The sequence below is a fragment of the Entelurus aequoreus genome, linkage group LG23 (assembly GCF_033978785.1).
Source record: "Entelurus aequoreus isolate RoL-2023_Sb linkage group LG23, RoL_Eaeq_v1.1, whole genome shotgun sequence".
NCBI classification, from domain to species: domain Eukaryota; kingdom Metazoa; phylum Chordata; class Actinopteri; order Syngnathiformes; family Syngnathidae; genus Entelurus; species Entelurus aequoreus.
In genome coordinates this window covers 21,154,544-21,174,730 of record NC_084753.1, presented here as the reverse complement: position 1 = coordinate 21,174,730, position 20,187 = coordinate 21,154,544, and the positions used below count along the sequence as shown (strand labels likewise).

At 39.6% G+C, this 20,187-nt stretch overlaps 1 protein-coding gene across 2 annotated transcripts in view; it reads left to right on the top strand.

Moving 5' to 3' along the window:
* Positions 1–849: 849 nt before the first annotated feature.
* Positions 850–20,187, top strand: part of slc35a1 (solute carrier family 35 member A1) — a 60,598-nt gene continuing 41,260 nt past the window's right edge. Inside the window, exons 1-3 of one of the 2 annotated variants that reach the window (XM_062034018.1) lie at positions 850–1,053; positions 1,200–1,380; positions 18,949–19,108. In XM_062034018.1, the coding sequence (XP_061890002.1) occupies positions 1,044–1,053; positions 1,200–1,380; positions 18,949–19,108 (351 nt within the window). In that variant the 5' untranslated portion in view covers positions 850–1,043. The remainder of the gene's footprint in view (positions 1,054–1,199; positions 1,381–18,948; positions 19,109–20,187) is intronic. The other variant, XM_062034017.1, reaches the window with a different exon arrangement.

Sequence of the window (20,187 nt, the reverse complement as noted above, 5' to 3'; positions counted from 1 at the left end):
CTAGCAGAGGAGCTAGGAGCTAGCGTAACAAACACGCAGGTGTTTTTATGCAGGATTAATTTGTGGCATATTAAATATAAGCCTGGTTGTGTTGTGGCTAATAGAGTATATATATGTCTTGTGTTTATTTACTGTTGTAGTCATTCCCAGCTGAATATCAGGTCACCCCCGGCTCTCACAGCATCTTCCCTATCTGAATAGCTTCAACTCCCCACTAGTCCTTCACTTGCACTTTACTCATCCACAAATCTTTCATCCTCGCTCAAATTAATGGGGAAATTGTCGCTTTCTCGGTCCGAATCTCTCTCACTTCATGCGGCCATCATTGTAAACAATAGGGAACTTTGCGTATATGTTCAACTGACTACGTCACGCTACTTCCGGTAGGGGCAAGCCTTTTTTTAATCAGATACCAAAAGTTGCAATCTTTATCGTCGTTGTTCTATACTAAATCCTTTCAGCAAAAATATGGCAATATCGCGAAATGATCAAGTATGACACATAGAATAGATCTGCTATCCCCGTTTAAATAAAAAAAAATTCATTTCAGTAGGCCTTTAAAGTAGAGTTATAATTATTTTTTAAAGGCACCAAAAACAGGTCGGATATTGAGAAACTTACATTTATGACTATAAAACTTAGCCAATATAGTATAATGAGGTTGCAAAGGTAAAATTCCTTTGAAAACATTTTTTCATATACGATGTAAATCCAAATAGCACATTCGTTGTTTGATTTGTTGCCTGCATGTAGAAATGGCACCTCGTCAAAGTCCGCTTCTCACAGTTTCCTGTTTTAACATCAAGCGGCAGCTCCAGGTGAGTAAAACAAACACATACCTTGGCTACTACGGAAGCCGGGCTGCGCTGTGACGAGTCGTAACCAGGAAGTACATTTACGAGGCGGCACAACAGTAGGCGTAACACATTTTATTTCCCCCCAACCGTACTTTTCCACGCTAGCGTGTTGACATTGATGGCATGTAAAAGCTGCCGGAACAAACTACTTCTCTGGGACTCGGACGCACACATAGCTGAGGAACAATGGGCGTCGGTGAGTCCTTTTTTTAAGTGTTAAACCAGGTAACCGTGTTTATGTGTTAGCCGCGGCAACATGCTACTCGGGAGCTAGCTAAGTACGTATAAGTAAATATATTGAAGTATTAGCCTACTATTTTACAACTTATTTCTGTATTTTAGAGAAGGTAAGCGTGGCGTTCAAACTGTACTGCCTGACGGTGATGACGGTGGTGGCCGCCACATACACGGTGGCTATGCGGTACACGCGGACCGTCTCATCCGGTGACCTGTACTTCTCCACCACGGCCGTGTGCATCGCCGAGGTCTTCAAGTTACTACTCAGCACTGGGATGCTGGCAAAGTAAGTGTCCACATATTTGTTAACAGGGACGTAGCACCCAATTCTAGCCCTCCACCCCCAATCACACAATCAATCAATCAATGTTTACTTATATAGCCCTAAATCACGAGTGTCCCAAAGTAAAGCACAAGCCACAACGACATCCTCTGCTCAGATCCCACTCAGGGCAAGAAAAAACTCAACCCGATGGGATGACAATGAGAAACCTTGGAGGGGACCGCAGATGTGAGAGTCCAGTCCATAGTGGACCTAGGGCTGGGCGATATGGCCTTTTTTTAATATATCAATATTTTTAGACCATATCGCAATACACGATATATATCTCGATATTTTGCCTTAGCCTTGAATGAACACCTGATGCGTATAATCACAGCAGTATGATGATTCTATGTGTCTACATTAAAACATTCTTGTTCATACTGCATTAATATATAAAAAAGTTTAAAATGAGCATATATGCTCATTTTAAACTTTCATGCAGAGAGGGAAATCACAACTAAGTCAATTTAGCAAAACTGTATTTATTAAACAGTTATTAAGCAGTGGCACAAACATTCATGTCATTTACAAAACAGAAAGTGCAAGATTGTCAGAGACATTTTAAAACAAGCTATAAGTGCACTTTTGTGAATGACACTAAGATGACATTTCAAAACAACACTAAATTAAAGTGCACTTTTTGCACAGAACGCCACTACAATAGTTTAAAACAAATAAAGAGCCCTTTTGTGCATGATGACACACAAGATATTTCAATAAGTGTCACATAAAAATGAGCTGCATATCAAATAGTATATGTCCTACGGTAGGGGTCACCAACCTTTTTGAAACCAAGAGCTACTTCTTGGGTACTGATTAATGCGAAGGGCTACCAGTTTGATACACACTTAAATAAATTGCCAGAAATAGCCAATTTGCTCAATTTACTTTTAACTCTGTTATTATTAATAATTAATTATATTTATCTTTGTGGAAACACTGATCATCTTAATAATTTCTCACAATAAATACATATAGAAACAGATAGATTTCAATATGCAACACTTTATTTTTATATTTTCTCTAAGTGCACATTTTTCAAATTGAACATTTTCAAATGATCATTTCTAAGACAGTCTTGTGAAATCACAATATCCCATTTTAACTAGCCAGCCACTAACATTTCTTAACAAATCATGAATTACTTTGCACCATGTTTGTACAAATAATAACTCATGTAAAATACAAAAGTAAACTCTCCAATTTTTGAATAAATCATGTCACACTTTGAACTGGACACTAAATCTGTTATCTTTTTCTTTGTCAGTTAGTGAAGACCAAGTCTTTAAAATATTTTCTTGGATTTTCAAATTCTATTTGAGTTGTGTCTCTTTTAGAATTAAAAATGTAGAGCAAAGCAAGACCAGCTTGCTAGTAAATAAATAAAATTAAAAAAAATAGAGGCAGCTCACTGGTAAGTGCTGCTATTTGAGCTATTTTTAGAACAGGCCAGTGGGCTACTCATTAAAGTTTAAAGATTAAAGTACCAATGATTGTCACACACACACTAGATGTGGTGAAATTTTTCCTCTGCATTTGACCCATCCCCTTGGGGAGCAGTGGGCAGCAGCGGCGCCGCGCCCGGGAATCTGGTCCTTACGGGCTACCTGGTGCCCGCGGGCACCGCGTTGGTGACCCCTGTCCTATGGTGTTGATATGGAAATAGTTTCTTCGGCATTTAGTTGGTGTGGTACCGAACGGCGATGGAGGCAGGGAGGGAGGAAGAGCACGTGTGGCAAAACGTTTCTCTTCTTGCATCACGCAAGAGACGTCTTATGTTTGGCCCTCGAGAGCCATATACCACACCGTGATTGGTAGATTCCTTCAGCTCTACACACAACGCGGTCCGCACTAACATTAAACTTTCATATTAAGGTGGGGGCCACAAAATAACGTCTCGCGGGCCGCGTGTTTGAGACCCCTAATTTAAAGGCTAGAGTATACAAATGAGTTTTAAGATGGGACTTAAATGCTTCTACTGAGGTAGCATCTCTAACTGTTACCGAGAGGGCATTCCAGAGAAGTACTGGAGCCCGAATAGAAAACGCTCTATAGCCCGCATATTTTTTTGGGGCTCTGGGAATCACTAATATGCCGGGGTTCTTTGAACGCAGATTTCTTGCCGGGACATATGGTACAATCCAATCAGCAAGATAGGATGGAGCTAGACCGTGTAGTATTTAATACGTAAGTAGTAAAACCTTAAAGTCACATCTTAAGTGCACAGGAAGCCAGTGCAGGTGAGCCAGTATAGGCGTAATATGATCAAACTTTCTTGTTGTTGTTAAAGTTCTAGCAGCCGCAATTTGTACCAACTGTGATCTTTTAATGCTAGACATAGGGACACCCGAAAATAATACGTTACAGTAATCGAGACGAGACGTAACGAACGCATGAATAATGATCTCAGCGTCGCTAGTGGACAAATTGGAAAACATTTTAGCGATATTACGGAGATGAAAGAAGGCCGTTTTAGTAACACTCTTAATGTGTAACTCAAACGAGAGAGTTGGGTCGAAGATAATACCCAAATTCTTTACCGAGTTGCCTTTGGTTGTCAAATGTTAAGGTGGTATTATTAAATAGGTGTCTGTGTCTAGCAGGACCGATAATCAGCATTTCCGTTTTCTTAGCGTTGAGTTGCAGAAAGTTAGCGGACATCCATTGTTTAATTTCATTAAGACACGCCTCCAGCTTACTACAATCCGGCGTGTTGGTCAGCTTTAGGGGCATGTAGAGTTGGGTGTCATCAGCATAACAGTGAAAGCTAACACCGTACTTGCGGTGTTAGCAGCAGTATGTAAGATGCTGAAGAGTGCAGGGCTAAGAACCGAACCCTGGGGAACTCCAAACGTTACCTTAACATACTCCGAGGTCACATTGTTATGGGAGACGCACTGCATCCTGTCAGTATGATAGGAGTTAAACCAAGACAAGGCTAAGTCTGACATACCAATACGTGTTTTGATACGCTCTAATAAAAAAGCAGCGCTAAGATCAAGAAGCAACAACATGGATGACGCATCAGCATCCATAGTTAGCAATTGATCATTAGTCATTTTTGCGAGGGCTGTAGAGTGATTTGCCCTGAAACCGGATTGAAAGGGTTCACAGAGATTGGTAGACGCTAAGTGTTCATTTAGCTGCTGTGCAACAATTTTTTCAAGGATTTTCGAAATAAACGGAAGGTGGGACCTCATGGTAGTTTACCATGAGGTCAGGATCGAGGTTAGGTCTTTTGAGCAGAGGATGAATAACCGCTTTTTTGAATGCTAGGGGATCAGTGCCAGAGGAAAGTGATAAGTTTATAATGTTTAGCACTGATGGTCCTAATATTACAAACAGTTCCTTGATAAGTTTCCCAGGAAGTGGGTCAAGTAAACATGTTTTTTGTTTTATCCCATTTACACGCCGTAGGAGTTCCTCTAATGTTATTTCATCAAAAAGAGAGACTATTTTGGAGGGCAATATCCGTCGTATATACATTCGTATCTGTGTTAATAGAAACCCAGTTGTAGCTGGGATGCGTTGTCTTTAATCTCCTTTCTAATGAGTTCAATTTTCTTATTAAAGAAATTCATAAAGTCATCTGCCAAGTGGGTGGAGCTACTGGGAGGAGTCCCTTGTTGGGTTAGCGATGCTACTGTACTGAACAAATATTTAGGATCGTTTTTGTTGAGGCGGATGAGATTTGAGTAGTAATTATCTTTAGCTAAGGTAAGCATGTGTTTATAAGTTATTAAACTATCACTCCATGCTTGATGGAAAACCTCAAGTTTAGTCACGCTCCATTTGCGTTCCAGATGGCGCCAGTATGTGCTTTGGCCCGCCGTCTCTCGCTGTCAGCTCTGTTCGTTTTTGTGTTGTTTGCGTCTATTTTCGTCTCTGTCAGTTCACTGCTTGTGTATGACCGCCAAACACTGTTGGATCTTTGCCCCTCTCCCACTGATATGATCAACTTCGACGTTGGTTTTTTGACGTCCCACCTGGCCGGATTCCTGCCTTCCTTTCCCGCCCCCTGGCTCCTCTCCCCCGGCGGAAGCGTCTCCGGCGCCGCGGTAAACGTGGCGGCCAGCTGGTGAAAGTTAGGGCACTCATGGCCCGGCTTCCCGTGGCTTCCCGAAGGAGGAATGGTGCGGTATCCGGTCTCCTCCTGCACCCACGCTCGCTGGATCCCATCGGTTCCTGACTTGTTCCTATCGTTGGTTTGGAGGAAGAGGCTTGCCGCCGTCGCTCCTGCTGGCCCCGCCCCCGGAGGCGCGGGGTGGATTCCCGCCACCTGCGGGCTGTGTGTCGGGCCCCACCTGGATTAGCTGCGGCCTTGGACGTGCTGGCCCCCGCCAGGTTCGGTCTTGTGAACGCAAGATCCTTGACAAACAAAACTTTTATCCTGAAGGATTTCTTCACTTCCCGCGGACTGGACTTCCTCTGTGTGACGGAAACATGGCTGAGAGCCGGTGAGTCCGCCCCTCTTAATGAACTTCTGCCTCCGGAGTGTTCCTACTTTAATTCTCCGCGGTCGTGCGGCCGAAAAGGAGGAGGATTAGCAGTCGTTTTTAAAAATGACTTTAAATGCCGTCAGATCCACGTGCAATCCTCCTTTTCAAGCTTCGAACTGTGAATGTTTGAACTGGGTCTTTCTGATGTCGTCCTGTGTGCCGTCGTCTATCGACCACCCAAGTACCACAAAGACTTTATAACTGACTTTTCTGAATTTCTGGCTGAAATCCTGCCTAAATATGATCGTGTCCTTATTGTGGGTGATTTTAATATTCACACCTGCTGTCTGGACGAGTCGCTTTCCAGGAGCTTCCTGAATGTAATTGACTCTTTTAACTTCGTACAATCTGTGTGTGGTTCCACACATGAACGCGGGCATACACTCGATTTAGTGTTCTCGTATGGTTTGTGTGTTTTTAATTTGGACATTTGCGACGCTGTGGTCTCTGATCATATGCCGATCCTGTTTGATCGCTCTCGCATGTTTAATTCTTCGTCTCCTGCTCTGTTCTCCTCAATTTTTTCGACTCTTTGTGAGGATAATTCTGCAGCCTCTGTATGTTTAAATACTGAAGAGTTGGTTTCTGGTTTCAACACTATTTGTTTACAAACACTGGACACGATCGCTCCTTTCAAGTGCCGCCGCTCTAAAGCCACGCCTCAGCCCTGGTTGAATGACGTCACTCGGGCTGCAAGGCGCAAGTGTAGGATGGCAGAGAGAAAATGGAAAAAAGACAGGCTGCATGTGTCCTTTGCCATTTTTAAAGAAAGCTTGTTATCCTTTCAGATGACTGTAAAGGCAGAGATGAATATATATCTATCTCAGATTATATCTTCTAACTATAACAACCCCAGAGTTCTGTTTAAAACTATTAACACTGTCATTGACGCTCCCAAATCTGTTGGTTTTGATGCTTCTTTTGAATTCTGTGAAAATTGTCTCAATTTTTTCACTGACAAAATTGTGTCAACTAGAGCCAGTTTATCTCAGCCTTCATATGACCCTACTGTTCCTCTGCATTTCTCTTCTGTTTTCCATCAGTTTGAGCCGGTGTCCTTTTCTTTTTTAAATGACACAGTTAGTCATATGAAGCCCTCTGGTTCTCCTGCAGACTCCCTCCCACCTCGCCTGTTTAAGGAGGTACTTGCTACTATTGGATCAAGTGTCCTTAACATTATCAATAGTAGCCTCTCTTCTGGAATAGTTCCAGTAGAGTTTAAACATGCAGTGGTACGACCTCTACTTAAAAAACCAAGCCTCGACCCCTCTCTCCTCTCTAACCTTAGACCTATCTCTAATCTTCCATACATTTCTAAAATATTAGAGAAGGTTGTCTACAGTCAATTGTTGCCCTTCTTAGGGGATAATGGTGTCACTGAGTTGTTCCAGTCCGGTTTTAAAGCCCTCCACAGCACAGAGTCAGCGCTTTTAAAAGTTTTTAACGATATCCTCCTGTCAACTGATTCTGGTAAATATGTTGTCCTGGTGCTTTTAGATCTGTCTGCTGCTTTCGACACCGTCGACCACGCCACCTTAATCACTCGTCTTGAGAACTGTGTGGGCATTAAGGGCGCCGCCCTCAACTGGTTCCGGTCGTACCTAACTGACAGGAGTTTTTGTGTAAAAATAGACAGTTTTATGTCTTCCACAGCTCCTTTACCACATGGGGTTCCCCAGGGCTCAATCCTTGCCCCAATCTTATTTGCGCTTTACCTTCTCCCCCTTGGTTCTATTTTTAGGAAGTACGATATTGCATTTCATTTTTATGCCGATGATTGCCAGATTTATTTTCCCATGGCACAAAATAACACGGTTCAACGTCTTATTGACTGCCTGCACGACATCAAAGCCTGGCTTTCAGCTAACTTCCTGAGCCTAAATGAAGACAAAACAGAAGTTATGTTGTTCGGATCCAAGTCGCTCCCCCTGCCCCAACGTTGACCTCGGCACTCTGACCCCGTATCTCAGCGACTGTGTCACAAACCTGGGGGTAAAGTTCGACTCAGATTTTAAATTCGAAAAACAAATCAGCAGCGTTGTACAAAAAAGCTTTTATCAATTACGCCAAATAGCGAAAGTGAAACCGCTTCTATCAGGACATGATCTCGAGAAATTAATCCATGCCTTTATCTCGACTCATTTAGACTACTGTAATGCCCTGTATGTAGGCATTAGCCAGGCCTCCCTCGCCCGCCTGCAGCTCGTGCAGAACTCTGCTGCTCATCTGCTAACACAGACCCGCAGATGTGAGCACATCACCCCTATATTAGCGTCCCTTCACTGGCTCCCTGTGCGTTACAGAATCAATTTTAAACTCCTTTTATTTGTTTTTAAATGTCTAAACAACCTCGCGCCAACATATCTCTCCGACCTCCTTCAGCCTTACTGCCCCACCCGATCCCTAAGATCAGCCGATCAGCTGCTACTGACGGTTCCGGACACAAGGCTGAAGCTTAGAGGTGACAGAGCTTTCGCTGCTGCTGCTCCCAAGCTCTGGAACGACCTACCTCTGAGTGTTAGACAAGCCTCCTCTCTTCCTGTTTTTAAATCTCTCTTAAAAACATACTTTTATTCCATGGCTTTTAACACTGAGTGATACCCATCCTGCAATGGCGCCTCATAATACACCTGCTGTGAACCTGCTTTTATGTTTTTATGTTTTTTATATTGTATTTATTTATTTTTTATCGTGTTCTGTTTGTGTTGTGTTGTGTTTGCTCAGTTCTCGTGTTATTTTTAACCTGCCCATTGTACAGCACTTTGGCTACCCCTGTGGTAAATTTTAAATGTGCTTTATAAATAAAGTTGATTTGATTTGATTTGATGATAGTTTAAGAGCTCTAGTTTCTTCTGTAAACCATGGGGTGGTACGCCTTTTAGGGGCCCTTTTTAGCTGTACCGAGGATGTCGTTGTGGCTTGTACAGCCCTTTGAGACACTTGTGATTTAGGGCTATATAAATAAACATTGATTGATTGATTGATACAATCAATGGTTTCGCGCAGAGCGTCGTTAAAGTTGTTCGTGAGGTTATCAATAGAGCCCACATAATTTGGGAATGGCACCATTACCGAAGGCAGTAGGCCAGCAAGAGTCATCGTTGTGGCAGCATTAATGTTGTGGCTGCTAAAGCAGTTATTATTATTAGCTTGTTGACAATGAGTCAAAACTTCGAATTTTATAAGGTAATGATCGGACATTACTTTAGTATATGGGAGTATCATAACTTTAGAGGTGGTGACACCCCAGACAAGCACTAGATCTGTCGTATTACCGTTGCGATGTGTGGGTTCATTTATTATTTGTGTAAGACCACAGCTATCAATTATAGTCTGGAGCGCCACACACGGAGGGTCTGATGGTGTATTCATATGGATATTAAAATCTCCCATTATAATTATATTGTCGGCTTGTGTCACTAGATCAGCGACAAACTCTGAGAATTCACTGATAAAGTCAGAATAAGACCCATGGGGGGCAGTAGATAACAGCCAGGTAGAGAGGCAGCGGTGCGACAGACCTCATAGTAAGCACCTCAAATGATTTATATTTATTACTTAGGTTAAGGTTTTCATTTAAGGGGGCGGGCAATATGCGCATTCGTATAGTTAGGAGCTGCCTCGTTCAGTGCAAAAAAATTGTCTGGTTTGAGCCAGGTTTCGCTGAGACCAATGATGTTAAGATTGTTGTCTCTAATGACCTCATTAACTAATAACGTTTTGGGAGACAATGATCTTATGTTTAAAAAGCCCATATTATAGGTAGTGGGCTGTTTTGAGGAATTTTTGTTAAAGTTATCCGTAGTAGTAATATTAATAATGTTGCGTTTATTTTGCGTAGTGCGCTTTAAATAATTTCGACCATTTCTAGGAATTGATATGACGGGAATCTTCAGATTGTTTGCTTGGTGCTGCGATACATTGAACGCGCCATAATTTGCCACCTCAGTAGAATACATGTCCACCTCTGGCACAGTCACTGCAGAGAAAACATTATGTGAGTTGTGTATTGTACAAGACTCCTGTGTCTCATGACACATTATCTGTATGTAATATTGGCTGCATTTCAGATAGTTGTGTGCCATGTTGTTCCACAACACAGCAAACGTTACACAGCTTGCAAAGATTGTAATATATCCATTAGAAGAAGACAGCCTGCCGTTTCCTCTAAGTTGGACACACACATCTATACATTTGGCCATTTCCAGGAGTTATCGCACCCTCTGAGAAGTTTTACTAATGTTTTCCAATGTTGTAAAAATGTGTAGAATAAATTTTACATTTATGTCAACAAAGATTTGCGTCAGCCTGCGAAACAGTCATTTTGATAGTAGGCTAATATAGCTAATTAGCCACTTACATCATGTGTTGCCATCATTAAAGTTAAAGTACCCATGATTGTCACACACACACACACTAGGTGTGGCGAAATTATTCTCTGCATTTAACCCATCACCCTTGATCACACCCTGGGAGGTGAGGGGAGCAGTGAGCAGCAGCGGTGGCCGCGCCCGGGAATCATTTTTGGTGTTTTAACCCCCAATTCCAACCCTTGATGCTTAGTGTCTAGCAGGCAGGTAATGGGTCCCATTTTTATAGTCTTTGGTATGACTCGGGGTTTTAAACTCACGACCTACCTATCTCAGGGCGGACAATCTAACCACTAACACTTAAATAAGTATTTTGATTAAAAATGTTTCCGGCTCCAGACCAATTACTTTTTTGTATTTGTGGTCCAATATGGCTCTTTCAACATTTTGGGTTGCCGACCCCTGGCCTACCGAAACGTCAATTATTCATGCAACCATGAATAATTGGTTCTAGCCTCGACAAAGGTCCCTATTTTATATTATAAAATGCACACTACACTACAGACACTACAATGTGTATATATTCTGTATTTGTTTCAAAATAACATACACAAGTGAGTAATGGCTCAACAATCTCCTTTTTTATTCAAACATTGCCAGTTTAACTGTCACTGCATTCACGCACGCAAACACACACACACACACACACGTCTCTGTGGTGCGCTTCTAAATGTTAACAAACATTGTTACAATACAAAGCCAAAGAGAAAAATTATTTACCTTGTGACTTTGAATATTTGTGACATTTGTTGAACAGTCTGGGAGAGGTAAACAAGCATAGTGTCACCTTCCAGCCACCACTAGCACAAACTAGCGGCGTGAGGCAGTCCTCCATCGGCTGGTGTTTTGCTTCTGCATTCTCCTACGCTGTAATAAAGGTCCCCTCTGGCTTCTTTTTCACCAAAACACAATTAAAAAGATTGGTATAAATTCCACTTTACGAATAAAATCCAAGTTCTTTTTAAAGTTTTCCACACACCCACGGCTCGCCCTAAATTGTTCGTCCATGCCGGTTCCAGCATGCTCACTTTTGGAAATCAAGTCGCCATATAAATGGCAAGCTATCTCTCGAATGATTGCCTCGGGAATGCTATCGCCGGCTAGATGCTTTTCATTTAGCTACTCTAAGAATGGCTTATCTACATCGTCTTGCACGTTCTCTCCGTCCCTACAAAGATATTTAACTCCTTTGACAAAGTCAGCAACCATTAAAAACATCCTTTTTGATAATTGTTGCAATTGTGGACTTGTTTTTGACATACATGTGAGCCAATCCATGTCCCGTTGGTGGCACTGCTAGGCTAGTACTCCGAGCAAAATGTAAACAGAATGTGACGTCTGAGGCCCACCTCTTCAAAATGACGTTTTACAGGAAGAGTTGTCATCAAAATGGCAGCCCCCGTATAATATCAAACAAAATGAATAAATAAATAGAAAAATGAAGGAACTGACCGTACACCGAGTGCATATTTGGCTCGATCTCAACGTTCGTAGACCAAAAAGAATGCAAATACAGGCGTTTGTGAATCGAGGTTGTACTGTACTTGGTATGTTTACCGATACTGACTATTAGTGGTGAAGGAGGCCAATATCTCATATTTTGAGCCGATTTTAATTTACAGTAAAGGTGACATAATGGCAATAAAATTTGGAAAAACTACTAAAAACACCAACACTTTACTTTATTTGAATGTATGTTTGTTTATTTAAAAAAATAAATACAAACAAACAAAAAGTGCAGGGAGTTCTTTGGCACCTGAGCATCTCTTAAAGATGAATACAAATGTGAACAAATAAATAGCTCCCTGAAGTTTTTTTTTGATCCCTTAATGACATCAACTGTGATTGATTTAATGATTCCAAATTCACAAGTGTTGAAATTGCTTCTATTTCGTCATGTGACTTCTTCCCGGAAGTGAAAAAACGTGGTGGTCACAACCAAGCCAAGATGGCTGTTGTGCAGCAAGCAGCGCGCAAACTTTCTGAGTAGGCAAGGAGCCTAGACCTTCCTGCAGATACGAGCAAAAATCAAACTATGCAATGGAATTCCTATACTCAAAAAAAATAAAAGGAAATCCCTCGGTGGAGTTCACAGACATCAAACTATCTTTTGCTCCAGACTTTATGCTACACGACAAAACAGATAATAACTTGGAAAAACATGGAGGCTTCCAACTTCTTTGTGTGTGGCTGGGTCAAGGACATGGGTATCAAGACTCTCCTGGATAAATCATGCATCGTTTTTTCTGGGTAAAGTTGCATTTCATGACTAAACTTAGCGTTGCGAGGACGTGTTCATGTAAACAAACTGCGACTGCCACCCGTGACTGCATATCCATTTAACAAATTAACAACTGCTGAATCATAACCATGTTTGATTGTTGTCTTGTTGACATATGTACGCTGACATAGTATCTTTCTGACGCTGACATAGTACCTTTCCTGACATAGTATCGTTGACCCTGACTTTCTGGTTTCTGTTGGTTAAAAATTAGAATACAAAGAATATCAAGATAATACTTCAATGGCAAATACTAAAAGAGTTAAGTATATTAAAAATATAAGGAACAAACCTTAAACGAAGTGGTCACTGCAAACTCGTGCATGCTTCGACACTGTTCCCTTGAACTGGAGTGCTATGTTCGAGCGCCACTTTGTCCTAGTTTCCTAGAGTTTTGAACTCTTCTGTCCTTCTTAATTGCCTCACGAAACATTGATCCTTTTCACGATTTGAATAGTTCGTACAGCCGAAAACAATGTAAGCATAGGGCAATTTTCTTCGAGAGGTTAAATGGCGCCTAGTTCCTAATGACAACAGATGCTTGCTTGACCACTACGCATATTTATTGAGCCGGACGTAAGCTGGAAATGACGTAATGTTTGAGTTTGAGTTTGAGTTTATTTCGAACATGCAAGCATACAACATGATACATCACAATTTCCAGTTTCTTTTCAACATGTTCGAAAAGGAGTAGGAAGAAGCAGAGCTTATTTAATCCTACCCCTTTTCTTTACATAACAGTTGCAAAACTTTTTGTTCACTTCCTGTTCACAATTTTTTCACAATAAACTCCATAAGTAATCACAATAAAAATAAATAAATAATAGTAAGAATTTAATAATAATAATTGGTGAAGTAAGTCATATTTCATATGATGAGATAAGTAAGATTACTTTAAGAATGAATGAATGGATGGATGAAATAAATTGAGAAGGTTTGTCATGGTTCTTCTTCTTTGTACTTTGTAAACACTTTAAGTTTGAAGAGTTTCTTGAAGTGTATCATATTAGTACATTGTTTGATTGCTTTGCTTAATCCATTCCATAATTTAATTCCACATACTGATATACTGAAGGTCTTAAGTGTTGTACGTGCAAACAAATGTTTTAAATTACGTTTTTCTCTAAGATTATATTTCTCCTCTTTTTTTGAGAAGAATTGTTGTATATTCTTGGGTAGCAGGTTATAGTTTGCTTTGTGCATAATTTTAGCTGTTTGCAAATTCACTATGTCGTGGAATTTCAGTATTTTTGATTCAATAAATAAAGGGTTTGTATGTTCTCTATATCCAACATTATGTATTATTCTAACTGATCTTTTTTAACACCGTTAATGAATGAAGTGTACTTTTGTAATTATTTCCCCATATTTCTACACAGTAGCTCAGATATGGTAACACTAGTGAGCAGTAGAGAATATGAAGGGATTTTTGGTCTAGAACATGTTTGCTTTATTCATTATTGACGTGTTTCTTGCAACTTTATGTTGTATATTTTTTACGTGAGATTTCCAGTTCAATTTATCATCAATCATTATACCTAGAAATTTGGTTTCGATTACTCTTTCAATTTCTATTCCGTCTATTTGTATTTGTGTTTGACTTTCTCTTCTACTGTTACCAAATAGCATTATTTTAGTTTTACTAAGATTCAACGATAGTCTGTTTTTGTCAAACCATCTTTTTAATTTGTTAATTTCTTCTGTTATTATTTGTATTATCTCCTGTGTGTTCTCTCCTGAACAAAACGCTGTTGTATCATCCGCAAATAATACTAACTTTAAATCTTTTGTAACTTTACAAATGTCATTTATATAGAGATTGAATAATTTAGGTCCTAGTATTGATCCCTGAGGTACACCACAGGATATATTTAGCGTTGTAGACGTGTGTTCGCCTAGCTTCACGTATTGTTTCCTGTTCGTTAGATAACTTCTTATCCAGTTTAAGACTAACCCTCTGATGCCATATCGTTCTAGTTTTTTGATTAAAATATTGTGATTAATTGTGTCAAATGCTTTAGTTAGATCCATAAAAACCGCTGCCGCACATTTTTTTACTATCTATTGCATTGGTAATTTCTTCTGTAATTTCAATTAAAGCCATTGAAGTTGAAACATTAGCTCTGTATCCATATTGGTTCTCTTCGAGTATTCTATTTTTATTTATGAAACTTTCTAATCTGTTATTGAACAGTTTTTCAATGATTTTAGAAAATTGTGGAAGTAGAGAAACAGGTCTATAATTTGTAAATTGATGTTTGTCTCCAGTCTTATAAATTGGTGCAACTTTAGCTATTTTCATTTTGTTTGGAAATGTACCTGTTTGAAATGATAGGTTACTAATATACATTATTGGTCCTGAGATCTCTTCAATAACCTTTTTTATCGTTTCCATATCAATTCCGTTACAATCAGTTGAAGTCTTAGATTTACATGTTTTCACGATTGTAACTATTTCCTCCTGTGTCACATTACTGAGGAACATGGAGTTGGGATTTCACTCTATGGTATCATTATAGTCCTCAATTGGAACTGGGTCTGGAATCCTTTCTTCCAATTTTGGTCCAATATTTACAAAATAATTATTGAAGCTTTCAACTACTTCCTTTATGTTGTCATTTTTTTTATTTTCATCTAAGAAGTATTGAGGGTAGTCCCTCTTAGTTCCATTTTTAATAATGCTATTGAGGATGCCCCATGTTGCTCTCATATTATTTTTGTTCCTGTCCAATAATTCACTGTAATATTCTTTTCTACATGATCGTAGTATGTCTGTTAACTTGTTTTTATACTTTTTGTACTTAATTTCTGCCTCTATAGTTCTTTGTGCTATAAATTTTCTATATAGTGTATTCTTCTTCTTACAAGCATTTTTTAATCCTTTTGTCATCCATGGTTGATTATTCTTTCTCTGCTTGTTACTGAGTTGTATCCATGGACAATGTTTGTCATAAAGTATTATGAACTTGTTTAAGAAATGTTCATATGCTTCATCAACCTCTTTTTCATTATACACGTTGTCCCAATCTTGCTTTTGTAGCTCAATTTTGAAGGCAGTCATCCTCTTCTCTGTGCATAGTCTTCGAAATGTCCTTTTGTCTTCCATATTCTTCTTGTAGTTTCCATCATATATTGTAAAAACTGGCAGATGATCACTAACGTCGCTTATAAGTAGACCACTTGTAGTGTTATTATCAAAATCATTGGTAAAAATATTATCAATAAGCGTGGCACATTGTCCTGTAATTCTGCTTGGCTTTGTGATTTTAGGATATAGACTGATGCTGTACATTGTATCAATGAAGTCATCAATAGACTTTTGCTTGTTGGGGTTCAATAAGTCAATATTAAAGTCACCACATAAGAACATTATTCTTTGACCATTGTCCATGTAAGTTGCCTTGATCCATTCTTCAAATGTTTCTATACTTGACTTAGGTGATCTATATATACAACTGATGAATATGTTTTTGCTTTTTTCCTGACATATTTCAATGGTTATACATTCTAAGATATTATCTATGGCAAATGACATGTTTTTACCACTTTGTAGTTCAGGTTCTTTATCACGTACACAGCTACTCCTCCTCCATTTTTGTTGGTTCTGTTGATGTAGTTTAGTTCATATCCCTCCAGTTCAAAATCTATTCCTTTTTTATCATCAATCCATGTTTCTGTGACAGCAATCACTTTGAAGGGTTCGTTGATGTGTTCCAAAAAGTTCTTAATGTTGTTGTAATTTGCATACAAGCTTCTACTATTAAAATGAATAATTGACAATTTGTTATCACATTCAATGTTGCTATTATATTGATCATCTGTATAATAAAAACAACTATTACTGATGTGGGAGAAAAAATTTGTATCTGGATCTATATCATTTTCCAAATCCTGGTTTTTGTGATCTTTGTTGCAGAAATTTTTTAGTTCCATATTTTCTTGTTCAACAAACTTTGATGTTGTTTCAATAATCTCTATAAGTGTAGGTGGATGCAATCCTGAATCTAGGTCCTCTTGTTTAGTCGTCCCTTGGAACATAGTAGTGCCGATGCTGAATTTAGGTGCTTTGTCCATTATCATCGTTGTTGTGGTAGCTGTGTAAACTTTAAAAATTGTCCAGGTCCTTGATGTCATGGACAACAATTACTCTTGCTTCTGGACTTCCATTCAGCTTGATGTAGATTTTACAGTTGGTGCTCCAAGTTCCCTGGATTTTTCCCTGCCTTCTCAAGTCGCGTGCTTTCTTGGCGATTCCAGCATTACGTTTTGTGAGATGCTCATTCATGTACACATTTGTTCCCTTCAGCTTCTTTCCCTGTCTCAGCAATGCCATTTTAGATTTTCTGTTTACGAGTTTCACGAGCACAACTGGAGTGGCGTTGTTGTTTCTTCCGTTCAGTGGGATGCATGTTTCGATGGTATTAATGTCAATTTCAATTTCTTTTGATTGCAGAAAGTTGACCACCTGCTGTTCTGCTGAGACCATATCCATTTCATCTGGTTCACCTTCATTATTCACAGCTTTCGCATAGGATCTTGGTTTAATTCGGTGCCCTGTCACAATGATATCATTCATTCGTTTATCCTGAACCATTTCATCTATGATGTTCCTCAGCATGTTGTTGTCTTCTTGAAGGATCTTCATTTGTTTGCTCATTTCAGTGGCTTCTTTATTTCTGGAGTTGTTCTCTTTTTTAATTTCTTTAATTTCTTCTTTCATTTCTTTCATATCCTCTTTCCATCCATCCATCAATTCTTCCAATTTTTCTATCATTTCTTCTTTAAATTCCTGGAGTATTTTTTGTAGTATCCCTTCTTGAATCCCATCATGTCCTGTGCCCAGCTTCAAATCAGTCTTTCCAGTCAATCCTTTAACTTTTGGCATCGCGGCAGTCACTGACGTCAGCGCCTCTTATGTCTTAAGGGCAGTTACTTCTTTAGCAACTTGCGGCACTTTTAACTTGTTTTTTCAACAATTTCGTACCTTGCGGCGTTCAGAGATCAATTTGAGGTGTCAGCCTGTCAACTTATATCACTCTGCGAAGTCGGGATCACTTTAAAACAGCTGTAAACTCGCCGTAACTTTTGGTTGCTAGGCAACCGCTTTGAACTGCGGGAGGCGCCTTTGGCTTGAGGCTAACGGCTCTTCCACTCGCCTTATTTCAGCGTATCAGTGCCTCTCAACTGACCAAAATCAGATCGAAGATGCCAGGTGACTCTCCTGTGGCTGTGATCGCAAATCAGTGGTCAAAATCTTCAGACTTAACAAAAACTCCGGTAGCAGAAGCGGAGCTTTTCTTCTTTGCGTCCTTTCTTGGCCAGCGTCAATTGTTAATCGACCTCTTCTCTTGTTCACAACAACATTCTTTACGAAAAAGTGACACAAGATGAAAATCCAAGCAATTGAGACTGTTCGCACTTTATTACAAAACGGAAAAAGTTATTAGGACAATATAAAGCAGAAAAAATTATGTTCAGCTCAGCAAAAGCAATATTTTGGTAGAAACACAGGTTACATTATTAACAACTTTCTTTGGTGTTCTTTTCATGCTTCTATTCTTGACCGTCTTTGTGTGTCCCTGCAATTAAACTAGACTGAGTTTAGTTTGAGTTGTTTAATCTCTCTCAATTACAAAAACATGCTTCTACTCTATCGAACTGTTGCCATATCGATGATTTCAGCAGCATTGTTTGAAGTGATTCACAGACACGTCGAGCTAGCAGAGCCGCCGCTTATGTTCATTCAGTTTTTTACAGTATTCTGTTCATAGTAACTGGTAGTTGTGACATGTAAAGGACTGGGATGTTTGTTACAATTTCATGAGTTTTCTGAATGTACTTGGCTTCGACACATTCGTACACTTTCTCCGTCGTGGGTTTAACAAGCCTAAGACTTTGGCTTCTGATTGGCTCTGCCTTCTTACTAGTGCGCAGTTTGCGTAACAAATCAGATGGAGCCGTGGGCGGGACTGGATCTGAGCCAAACTGACCATTTTTAAATGTGTCTGTTGGATTATATAAAATATTGTTTCTTGTTTGATGATTGTTGCATTTGAAATGATAATAATGGTGATAAGAGGTTAAATATTAATATTCCTTATCAATATTAAAACATTTAGAAAACATTTCAAAAGGCCAAATATCGTCAAAGTCAATCCCTAATGTCAACATGCAAAAAACAAGTTTAAACCATCTCTTTAAAACATGTAAATACCTTAACTTGGTTTTGGAGATTTAAAAATGGGATTAAGATATCTTGAACATATCTAGATAAATACCCCTAAATAATAGTTTTTTTTTCTTTAAAAGTATTTAGTTTTTCTCAACATTTTTTAACCATCTCAAAAGTCTAACTGGAATAATTTATCTCGCTGTTCAGAGAATCAGGAAGCCTGACGAAGCTGGTGAGCACCATCAAGGAGCATGTGTTCTGCAACCCCAGAGAGCTGCTGAAACTGAGCGTACCCTCGATAGTGTACGCCATCCAGAACAACATGGCCTTCCTGGCGTTGAGTAACCTGGATGCTGCAATTTATCAGGTGTGAAGCTCAGCTTTTTGCGCTTTTGCTACTTTTGGTATACCGTGGTGATGTTGGCACTAATAACAAGTGGTAGCATGGTCATTAGAACTACACATATTTTGTTGGTATTAACAAAGTCAGGGTTCCCACATTCCCTGAAAAACCTGGAAGCGTATTTACCATATTGGAAAACATAGTAAATGAGAAAAAAGGTCTAATGTCTCAAAAATATATAAGTATTTATCTTCTCCCTGCCTTGTAAAACATTGCAAACGGGTTAAAATGTGGTCGCTAAAGGTGGAAATAGGTTGGTTTCAAGTTTGACTAACGCGCCTATTCCTGATTAAAGAATCCAGAGTGCAGTTGGGATAATTTTAATAAAACGTGTTCTTAAAGTAAGCAGATGTGTTAACACAGCAACGATCAGCTGATGAAGTGCCGAGTCCAACAGATCTCGCAATGTTTACACGGCTGAAGATTATACTCACGTGAAAGGTTCCTTTAAGAAGGATGCACGCTAAGAAAGACACAATTACATTTCCGCTTTTCCTTTTACACACATGCAGGAGTTGCGGGAATTCCAGAAAGGGTGCGTGTCTTCCTAGAATTTAAGAGCAAGCTGGGACGAATGCGTTGTCTAGAAGATAGCAATCCTCATCAGTGCCACTATGATGGATAATAAAGTACATTTCCTGCAAGTTGCGTTATCACTGGAGGAATAGATACAAATTAATTTCTAAGCATACCACACACACAGACACACACACACCGAGCAGAACGACACAAGAAGCTAAATGCTAATGAAGGTTGAAGAAATATCGTATCTACACACATGTCAGATCAATAGTCATTGGGTGAAAGAGATGTAATATACAGTATGTGAGAGCCATATACAAGGGCACAAGAGCCAAGGTGGTAACCCCAAATGGCATCAGCGAGGAGTTTGAAATCCTGGCAGGGGTGCAGCAGGGAGACACTCTCCCCCCTTACTCTTTATCATAGCTTTGGACTACGCGCTCAGGAAAGCCATCAATGGGCGGGAGCAGGAGCTTGGCTTCACAATTACACCAAGAAGGTCTAGAAGAACCCTTGCTGTA